Raw genomic sequence first — 12,242 nt, 5'->3', positions numbered from 1 at the left:
TACCGTACTTCATTAAATTTAAATTTTATTTATTATACACACAGTAGATTAAAAGATGTACGGATAGAAGTTTCACAAAAGAAGAAGTTGAGGAAATTAAAAAAAAAAGAAAGAAAGAACTGCGTGCCGACCTCCGTGGCTGAGTAGGTAACGACGTCTCGGAATTTCCTTCGGAGATCCCGAGTTCGAACCCTACTCAGGGATGGCATCTTTTCAAACACAATTTCAACCGGGTTAATGACCTGTTGTTGATGCCATTTTTTTCATAAAAAAAACAACTGCGTTAATTACAGGTATTTTGGTAATTAGCAATAACAAAGTAACGTACTGGATTGGTTTAGTAGTAAACTCGTCATGGGAAATCAGCTGATTTCGAAGTAATCAGCTGATTTGAACCTTAGAGAATTCTAAGGTTCAAATCCTAGTAAAGTAATCCTAGTTACTTTTATACGGATTTGAATATTGGATCGTGGATACCGGTGTACTTTAGTGGTTGGGTTTCAATTAGCCACGCATCTCAGGTATGAACGGCCTGAGACTGTGCAAGACTACACTTCATTAACATTCATACATATCATCCTCTGAAGTAATACCTTACGGTGGTTCCGGAAGTTAAGCAGAAATAAAGAAAGGTAAATTAGCAATAAACAGCAGCTCTTCTTAAAAAAAAACGGGGTAGAAATTTAACAAACAACCGCCTCAACTAATTTTAAAATAGGTCAAAATAATCATGAATCTTCACCAACTTCCTAGGATATTTCAAACTAAAAATTATAGAATAATCTTTAAATCCCTACAATAAAACAAAAATTTGCCTTAAATATAAAAAAAACCTTCCAAATTTATAAACACAACAAAATATCCAGAAACAACAACAGCTAAGACATTCATAGATTAAACGGTAAAAAAAATATTTAGATTATCATAGAGATTTATTTAAAAGTAAACATTAATAATCTCCCAATTATATACAAAACAATACTGCACATTTAACTAAACACATTATCATCTGTCAGTGTGATATCGAAACAAATTCGATGTCAGTAAAACCTGAGGAAATACTGTATTAAAATAGAAATAAAAAAATTACATCCAAACTTGAAAATTAATATTTTTTCCATTTTTTAAATTCTAAAATTCTTTTACGATACAGAAAAAATATTTAATATCAAACATATTTTTAAACTATATAAAAAAAACCATAGACAAAAGCTAGTTACATTTTTTGAAACTAAAAATGGAGTATAAATCTGATATTTTAGTGTCAGCTGCGACTTTTATTTCAGAGCGGTAGGTAACTGCAACAAAAAGGTATAGGTAGAGAAAAAAAAAGGCAACAAGAGCGAGGCAAGAAGAGTATTAAATAACATCTTTGTCTGAGCGTTAGAAGTCGGCCATACTGAATACAGGTGGTATTCAAGGATAGGATCTAACTAAAGAAGAAGGAATGGAAGAGGTGGATGATGATGACGATAAAGAAGAAGTGGGGAAGGAAAAGACATCAGGCAAAAAGGCAGCAGGCAGGTAGAAAGAGACTGTAGTACTAATATTGCTTCGACTTGGGGTCACAGGCCCCATACCTCACACAACACCGACCGTTCTCGTTCTTCAACAGTTTTTTGTCCTGTGGAATGTTAAGGCGCCGTTCGCCGCCATTCTAGAGCTAGTCTCTTCTCTTCTTTCCAAGGTAAAAGCAAAGGTGGGGCATTTCAATCCACCTATAAACTTCTGCACGAACCGAACATATCCTCGTAACTTCATTCTACACGTCGTATTATACCTACAATTCTTTAATACTCTAGTCTTTATTCAATGATAATTCTGTTGTTAATAGAGATACATCCTGGCAATTATATCAAATTCACGAATATCTAATTAAAGTAATTAATTTCCGATAATTTTTATCTAACATGTGTTACATATTTTAATAAGTAATTTATTATGAATCAACATTTCTTATCGACATTCGTCGACTTCAAAATTAACCATAATCATAAGACACAGACGAAATTTTCGTTATATACTAAAAAAGATTTCGTATAATTTATTAAAAAAAAAAATAAGTTACATTTTATTTAAATTAAAAATTTATTACATAAACATTCATAAGTAACAAAAATTATCTAAACTGCCAGAAATGGTTGCTATAAATGATAAACAAGGTATACGTCATACTGTTTTGTATTTATTTATTTCTTTTTCATTTTTCAAACGATGTTGTCAAAATAATTTCATGGCATTTGCATATAACTTAAAATTTAATTTCCCCCGTGGTAAATAATTTGGAAATTAATTATCCTTATGGCATTAATTATTACAAACTTTTCGAAGGAAAGTATGGTTTTTACTTTCTGTCGCGTGATGGAAGTGGGAGGTGAAAATGAATTTTCTTTACGTTTTGAGATATGATAATACCACAAACTTAAAATGTAGTTTCCTTATATATATATATATATATATATATATATATATATAGGCCAAGCGTAAAATTTTTTGGTTCGAAAATCTCCAAAACTGTTAGATCAATTTAATTGAAATTTAGATATGCTGTAATAGGGTTTCTAAAGTTGTACATGTAAACATTTGATGAAAATTGATCGACTCATTCTTGAGTTGCGCTCAATTTGAGGTTATGTTGACTTTCTTTTTCCTGTTTAGCCTCCGGTAACTACCGTTTAGATAATTCTTCAGAGAATGATGAATGAGGATGATATGTATGAGTGTAAATGAAGTGTAGTCTTGTACATTTTCAGTTCGACTATTCCTGAGATGTGTGGTTAATTGAAACCCAACCACCAAAGAACACCGGTATCGACGATTTAGTATTCAAATCCGTGTAAAAATAACTGACTTTACTAGGACTTGAACGATGTAACTCTCGACTTCCAAATCAGCTGATTTGGGAAGACGCGTTAACCACTAGACCAACCCGGTGGGTTGAGGTTATGTTGACTGTTTAATAATGTACTTTCCAGGGGGTTATGCGGTAAGTCACAGTGGTGAATGAATTGAAACATTGTATTTTATTTTTTTAGTGCTTTTATATATATATTAATATTTTTTATGGATCAAAGATTTTTTTGGAAAATTTTTGATTAGAATGAGTTGATACTTTTCCAAAAGGAAACAAAATAAAGTAAGAAATAAATATTAAAAATTAAAAAACATGACTGCCAACATTGATTAGAAATACTGCTCTTTAATATAAGATAATTAAAGAGCGTGCGGGTGACAATTTTGTATATAGTACAATTTGTTTAATTATTTAAACATTATATATATATATATATATATATATATATATATATGCATGTATGTGTGTGTGTGTGTGTGTGTGCACAGCGAGTGGTATATTCAATTAAAATGTAATTTCCTTATATATATAGGGATATGTATAAAAGTATGTAGCTCGAAAATCTTCAAAACTACATCAATTTCAATGAAATTTAGATATGCTGTAATAGTGAATTTGAAGTTGTGCACGTGAAAATTTGATGAAGATTGGTTGAGTCGTTCTTGAGTTACACTCAATTTAAGGTCGATAAAAATTTGAAATTAAGCTTACTGTGAAATGTTGTATTTTTTCATTCGCGCTGGTCAGTGTTTTATTTTATTTTTATTTCTTATTGTAAAAATTTTTCTTTTACTTTTTAGTACGAATTGTTTTTATTTTTTGAAGAAAAGCATGTTAAATTTTGTTTTATGGATCCAAGGTTTTTATTATAAAATTTTATATTAGAATGAACTGATACTTTTTCAAAAGGAAACAAAATAACGAAAAGTCTGTCCTTGCGCAGAAGTGTACAAGAACTTATTTTATATACTTATTTATACATATTCTTAATAAAAGAATAATTGGGGGGAAAAACTATCTTCTATAAATGTATTTAAAATAAAGCACAAATTCAGTCCTGTACGTAGGTACTATTCACTATTAAACATTATAAATACACTTCTACAATATTATAAAAAATATTACTATTTTTATATAATAAAAATACATTGTAAAAAAAGACAAAAACCTTTTAAGTGGGGTAAGCCTATTTTTTTCATTTCAAAAAATTCTTTTGTAACATAAAGCTATAAGATATTTTTCAATAAATTAAAAATAAGAACGGGAAAAACGATTAAGTAAATATTCTAAATAAATGAGATATATTCTTATACCTTCTCAATACCTAAGGGTCTCCTAGGCTTAATTTTGTTGATGTTAAAAACAATGTCTATATATATATATATATATATATATATAGACATTGTTTCTCTCTAATATATATTGACATTGACTCTCTCTCTCTCTCTCTCTCTCTCTCTCTCTATATATATATATATATATATATATATATATTATATATAAGAGAGAGAGAGAGAGAGAGAGAGAGAGAGAATGAGAGGGGGAGAGAGAGCGAGAAAGAGATTTAATAAAATATTGTTTTTTTAATATTAACTTTTTGTATTAAATAATTCCTTCTTTTTTGTTCAGACTTCAAAAACATTAAAAAGTTCCTTATTCTCTTTGTAATTCATTAAAATATTTAATTGAAATGTTACTTGCATAGACGTAAACGACAAATACGTATTCAACAGATGGTGAATAGATATAGATAACATTTTATTACACTCTTATCGAGAGAAAAATTTATCATACCGCTCGGCAATACGATCATCCAAATACTGAATGCTTATAAAATCTGTCTTTATAATATTACTTGAATATGAATGCTACTATATATTTTTTAAACTGCATAAACAACACTTAAAAATGTTACGGGAGACCAAAACACTTTTGTGTTGAAAATACCAAAGCAATTTATAAATATTTGAATTTTAGCGAAGTATTCCTACATAAAATATTTCGGATGAAGTAAAATAAATTAGTTTTTTTGTTTTAAAATTTGCTTAAATAATGTACTAAAAAGGATTTTTGGGAGAAATATTGTGTAACTTAAAAAAAAAATCTACAAAAATAAAAATCAGTTTTGGTAAATTCATAATTAAAATAAAAGTTCTTTTAAATTGTAGCCAGCGTCGTAAACTATGGTTTTCTTTCTTTTTTTTTAAACTGAGCAACTTTAAATTAAAAAAAAAAAGAAAAAAGTTAACTACAATACGCCACAAGTATTTGTAAAAAAAGTCACAAGATAAAACCATTCACGACTATAATTTGAATAATTTTAATAATGTAATGTAAGAAAACATTTTGATTAAAATGTATACGCCGAATATTTAAACAAGTTTTAACAACTCATAACGTAACAGAAAAGATAATCAAATGAAATTAAAACGAGTGAAAAACCTACCAATAATAATAGAAGCAATATCAGAACAGTTAGTATCGCTCACGTATGACTAAAAAAAAAAAATAAAGAGTAAAACAGCTCACTACTATATATATATATAGTTATGAAAAGAGTGAAACAGCAGGTGTGTGTGTGTATATGCGTACGTAAATATCATACTACAGTAGAATATATATACTACAAAAAATATATATCGCGTATTAAATGGGAGAAATATAAGATGTGGTAACGAGCAGACATACGCACATACATAAAGCAGAGAAGCACCGCTCTCTGCCAGCAGTGTACTCCCACCACATCATCATAACCCGTAACCAAAGCTTTACTACACTGCTGTTAGCTACAGACTTATTAATATTGAACCATATGATGCGTTCCCACGGCTGCAGCTGGCTATTAGGTGATGTCACAAAGTTCAGGTCAAAACTTATTAATCTGTGGCGATATTCTTGTATGTATTATGCGTTCTGTTGACTTCAGATAGGACCTTACTAATAATTAAGGTTAATTTATGGGGATGAGTTATTCTTTGCCTGCTTGCTTGTGCATAATATTGTGTTCAGTAACTTATATACATAAAATATCTAAATATATACATATATATATATATAAACACATGTTATGCTTATTAAATGACCTATATGAACCTGTTATAAAACATAATTTAGCTATAGACTACAACAAAGTTAAAAACATACACACACATACAATAAAAGCACGTTAAGAAAACGACAGATATTGAAGGATATATATACATTCACAACTAATAAAAAAAATATACATATTAAAAAAAGGGTTACAATTATTTTTAATTTTGTGAGAATTCTTTATTTTAATAATTAGGGTTAAGTGACATTTCATAGTAATTAATTATATGTACTATATACGACACGTATACGGAAAGTACTGGATTCAATTCTTGGTAATGAATATTTTTTAATAGGTTACATTAGCTAATTTATTTTAATCAAATTCTCATAATGAAAATATATATACTGGTGGACGTGCATTTTCTCTAACTGTGATGCACATGTCTAAAAATATATAATTTTATTACGTCTCCCCTGCGCGCAGCCAAGTCCCCCCCAAAACACACACACACACACACACACACACACACACACACACACACACACACACACACACACACACACACACAGAGAGAGAGAGAGAGAGAGAGAGAGAGAGAGAGAGAGAGAGAGAGAGAGAGAGAGAGAGAGAGAGAGAGAGAGAGAGAGAGAGAGAGAGAGTGAGAGAGAGAGAGAGTGAGAGGGGGGCTTTTAAATTAATTTTTAAAACAATAATTTATTGTATAATTTTACAGCCTATCAATAATTGAATGGACGTGGCCAAAATGGATATTAGTGAGTAATAAGCGAGACTATAATAAACGAAAACCTCTCACTAATTACTAATTTACTCATTACTCAAATATTTATATGGCTAAATTATGATATAGATATTCTTAATGGTAAACGTTCACTATACGGCTGCGGCCGGTCGTGGCCGCATTGCATACGGCCGAACAAGAATGAAGCCATCACCTTATAAGTACTCAAGAAGTTCATTAGAACTAGAACTACGCCGGTAACAGTCCGCAGAACTGTACGGCACGGCGAAGTTGTATAAACGAGCTACGTTTACAGTTCTAAACATGACCTAACCCAGAAGTGAAATGAAAATAGGGAAAAAATTAAAAAAATAAGAATGAAAACATATTTCATTTCCATTAGATTTGTAATAAAGAATACTTTCAAAAAATACCTCTAACTTTGTTATAAAAGGTTTTTTTCTTCCATTTGATGAACCGCGGGACTCGAATATGTCACTTTTCCTCATAAAGGGTAAGTTTTACGAATCGCGCCGGTATTTAGCAGTACTAAGTAGTAATAGGTAGCGTACAAAAACTTGATAACGTGCTTGAAATAATAAAATTTAAAAGAAAATATACTAATGCTTGTTTTAATAGTAAATGCTCTTATATAAATGAAAGTACTGAAGATGAAACAAATTTTTTCAATTCCCATCACTTCATTAAAAAAAATAATTGAAGTATTAGTTTACAAAAGATTATAGCTTCTAATAAAGCACAGAAAACATGAGCAGTAAGAAAGTGTTGCAAATGTGGCAACAAAGATTTGTAACATAAAACAAAAATAAATTCGATTGGTAAAATGTTTATTCAACAATTAGAACTAATCGATGGAGAAATAGAAAAAAGTTAATTTAATAATAATATAAAAAGTGTGTCCACGGATACGATAAAAATCGAGGGTGACACTTACAAAGTAGTAAGTACAATATTAAATCATGGATATTCGATTCGTGGTCAATATACTAGCTTTATTAAAAAAAACGAAAAACATGGTATGTTGTTAATGATATGACTATCAAAAAAAAAAAAAAAAAAAAAAATTGGCTGAGAAATTAAAAAAAAGTATATTTGCTTGGTCTAGAAACGCAATAAAATTTAATAATAAATCCATAAGATAACAATCAGTAATTAAAAAAAAAATTTATGTTTAAAAAACGCTGTGACATTGGAAAAAAAATTACAATGTAATTAACCGTAAGGGTACTTGCAGATATCATTTCTTCTCCTTAAAAAAAATTTCTGTAATATAAATAAAACTGTTTTTAACAAAATGATACTGATATCAAAAAAGTTATTATCAAAATCTGTTATTAATTTAGAATTGTGTTTAAAAAAATATGTGTATAATGTTAAATATACGTAATAGACAATAGATATACAATAATAGAAAATAAACAATGTTTAAGAGTTCGATATAATAAGCAAATAATAGAAAAATTTGTTACAAAACTCTTACAGGCCCTATTTAATTTTGTATGTAATACACATCACATTTACAGAAATACAATTCTTATGATTATTGGTTGTTTAATAAATGAAATCGGGCCGGTACGAATTTTATAACAAACTTTTTCTAATTATATGGAACGCTTAAACGTTTTTTATACAAGCACGTTATTATGTATTTATAATTACGTGTATTAATTCTAAATTAATAACAGATTTTGATAATAGAAATGTAGTGTCTTACCTTTTTTGAGATCAGTATAATTTGAATAAAAACAGTTTTATTTATATTACAGAAATTTTTGTTTTTTGAGCGGAAGAAATAATGATATCTGCGAGACTCTTACCGTACGGTTTACAATTTCATCGTAATTTTTTTTGATCTTACTAACCTATTTAAACCCACATAATTTACATAAAACTTATAATTCTTTAAGTCCCATAACGACTGCTAAATTGTAAATCCTAGGCGTAAAATGTATAACGTTTATAATACGAGTAACAAATTTCAATTATTAGGAGGAAAAAAGAAAATACGATAAAATTTAATCTTTCCTTAATAATACTCAAGCTACAAATATATATTTATAAATATATTAAATAACCTAAAAGTAGAATTAATAACTAAAATAAAATAGTTTAAATACTTACAACTTGGGCGTTAGGTGAATGTAGCAATTCATGTTTTTCAAGTAAATCACGGGTGGGGAATGTGGTAGCGCACTGCAGGCAAGCGAGAGGCCCAGCACCGTGGCTTGATTCGACGTGTTCCTTAAGCGCTTGAAAACCAGGATAACCACCCCCACATTGAGGACACTTTATAAAATAATTTTCACTATCCTCTTTTGCCCCACCACCACCCCCCACACCAGCTAAAGGCACTGTAACAAACAGAAAAAATACAAAAATGTATGAGTACATTTAGTTATGATATTTTAAATAATTATAATATAATATTAAATCCTATTTCCCCCGTGAATATAGCTAGAATAACTATGTAGATGGGGAAAGTATTGCAATTATGTAAAACATGTTGTATCGGGTTTTTTTGAGCAAATTTTAAGGTCCAACTAGTTTATCTAGACCAAAAAAAACCATACGTATGGTGATATACATACGACGGGCGTTCATGTCAATCCGGTAATATTAATATTTAATAAATATAGAACACAAATATAGGGATAGTTAAAAATGCTTTTATTTCTCGATTTAATAATACCTTGTTACAATTATACCAGCGTTTCACTAGTGTCCGATTTCCTGAATGTAGAAAGATTTGTCGTTAATTCGAAACCAAACTAGACTGCTTCACCTCATCTTTGCTGTTAAAATTCTGACCTACCAGAAACAATTTTAAGGGCCCGACCAGGATAAAATCACTGTGGGCGAGGTCCGGACTGTACATGGGAGGGAGGGTGTGGTAATACCTCCCAGCCAAGATCTTGTGACGTTCATGTCGTACGGCGGGCTGTATGCAGTCGCGCACTCTCCTCGGATTTGAATACTAGATAGTGGATACCGGTGTTTTTTGGTGGTTGGGTTTCAATTAACCACACATCTCAGGAATTATCGAACTGAGACTGTACAAGACTTCACCTCATTTACCTTCATGCATATCATCCTCTGAAATATTCTATTTATCCGAACGGTAATTACCGGAGGCTAAACAGGTAAAAGAAAGAAAGTCGTGCAGTCTCCTGCAGAAACAGAACGCTTTTAATGAACGCACCAGGCCGTTTTTTCTTAAAAGCATTGTGCACATTCTGAAAAACTTTGCAGTACTCTTTAATATTGACTCCATGGGGTAGAAAATCGACGTGAATAATGCCATTTTTATACCAAAATAACCGAGGAAATAATTTATATATATATAATTTTCGTACTCTTGGTATTTTTGTACTCCTCATACCTAAAAACGTAAAGAAAATTCAAAATTCATTTTCTTCCCCCATTCCCACCATGCGACCGAAAATAATACCGTAATTTATTCTAAAAATTAGTAAGTGTTTTTTTTATTTTGTTTTATTATTATTATTATTATGTCTTTCCACCATTGATAACTGGTTTTTCCTAATGTTTTTCTATGTAAACCTACTTAACTAATTAATTTTTTTTTTGTAGTTGAAGCATGATTAGGATGGAAATGATACATAAACATCAACTGGAATCATCCCTAACTGATGTACAGCGTTCTTTAAAACAACGTTCAGCGTTCTTTAGCACAACTCAAATGTTTTACTGAAACTAAAAGTATGTATGTATGTTTATCATACTACTTTATATCTTAGGACTGGCTACACCGATTTTCTTCAAATTTGATTCAGATATTTATATAAATAAGGCATTGATCATTTTATTTTTTTTCGAAATTTCTTTAAACTAGGGAGGAATCTTGTGAAAAAAATTAATTTCGATTTTCTTCAGAGGCATTTTACAGAAAACTTTATAAATTAAATTGTTTATATACAAAGCATATATAAATAATCCAACAATTTTTTTCTTCAAAAAATCAACTTCCCACTTCTTATGATTGAAATATGTTTTTTTGTTTTCTCCTTTATCCCTTCAGTTTAAATATTTACCAACAATTTGTTGGAAGTTTATACTTCATACATAGAGCTAATATGAAATGTTTACAATTTTTTAAAATAAATTTTATAGATCCGATTCTAAAATTCAAAGTTTTTTGAAATTTTTTCTTAAAATGTATTCCTCACCTCTAACACACACACACACACACACACACACACACACACACACACACACACACACACACACACACACACACATATATATATATATATATATACTTAGCTCTAACTCTTAATTTTTATTATTAATAGTAGGGATTTCCAGCTTTTCAATTCCAATTAAAGATAGTTGCATTTTAATTTGATTTGAAATATTGTTTTATCAATGCATTATATTCGTGACGGTTCAATTAATTACATTATCATAAATTCGGTTAATGGTTGATCAGTTTAATAGCCGGAATATAATTTTGCTTAAAGCCTGGTGTTACCAAAATAAAATTTGGTAACACCAAATTTTCAAATTTGTGAACTTGTAAAATATATTTATTACAATAACCTAATAGTTTTCATTTTCAACTTTTCAAATCTGTACTCTACGTCACGGTTCAATAACAATTTTTTATAACAGCATATTAAATAAAAATATGATAGAATATCCAATATTATATTACGGATAATTTTTAAAATTTGTTATTAACTGCTAAGAAATAATATTCCTGTTCCATCTTTATTTAAATCTTCAAATAAAATTATATGGATTTTACTAATCATCTTACCAATTTATGAATTTACTGATCGCCAATTTGGAACGAAATGTTAATACTAGGCAATAAACTACAACAAATTAGATAAGAATGTAAAATATGATCACAAATCTAATACGGCGAGTCGATGACAATACGAAAAAACTTTATCTAGAGGGTTTGTATAATGAATTTAACTTTTATTTTAACTAAAATATTAACTAGTGGAAACTGTTATTTTACAATATTGAATATTTTTTTTTGTTAAATTATACAGAATTAAAACACTAAATAAATCTATACATTTATTATTCTAAAAATTACAACTTTTGAATGATATATTTATATTTTAATTTATTTATTCTTAAGATTCGAAATGTTAAAAATAAATATCACAAATTTTAGAGCCTATAAGTAAAAAAAGAGCAAAAACGGTAAAAACCGTTTTTTTCGTTTCTCTGTAAGCTAATACAGGGAATTAGTAAAACTATTTCCTTTATAGCAAAAATAAAAATTTTCATTAATAAGTTAAAAAATAAATAACAAGATTAAATTTCTTAATGGAAAAACTCTTGTGATGAACCAAATTTTATATTAATAAAAATAAACGTGAAAAATAATACAAATCTAACTGATTTGTATTTTTAAATGTTACAACAATTAAAAAATATGTATACAATTAACGTATTTTTATTTACAATAATACAGATTAGAATATATATATCTATATATACATATATACACACAAACACACCAAAATAACCATGGATAAAGTCAAATGTAAGGCATACGGGCGTGATACGATAAAAAAAAAAGGAAGGATGCATAGTAGAGGTTTCATCCG

At 29.0% G+C, this 12,242-nt stretch overlaps 1 protein-coding gene across 1 annotated transcript in view; it reads right to left on the bottom strand.

The window, feature by feature from the left end:
- zfh1 (Zn finger homeodomain 1) overlaps positions 1 to 9,736 on the bottom strand; it is a 70,874-nt gene extending 61,138 nt beyond the window's left edge. The window contains exons 1-2 of the mRNA XM_075375690.1: positions 9,727 to 9,736; positions 8,773 to 9,002 (exon numbers count right to left, since the gene is read on the bottom strand). Coding sequence (XP_075231805.1) covers positions 8,773 to 9,002; positions 9,727 to 9,736 — 240 coding nt within the window. The remainder of the gene's footprint in view (positions 1 to 8,772; positions 9,003 to 9,726) is intronic.
- Between the last annotated feature and the right edge of the window lie 2,506 nt (positions 9,737 to 12,242).

The sequence above is a fragment of the Lycorma delicatula genome, chromosome 9, assembly GCF_047948215.1.
Source record: "Lycorma delicatula isolate Av1 chromosome 9, ASM4794821v1, whole genome shotgun sequence".
Classification (NCBI taxonomy): domain Eukaryota; kingdom Metazoa; phylum Arthropoda; class Insecta; order Hemiptera; family Fulgoridae; genus Lycorma; species Lycorma delicatula.
Note: the sequence above shows the minus strand (reverse complement) of the source record. Positions and strands in the feature narration are given on the sequence as shown.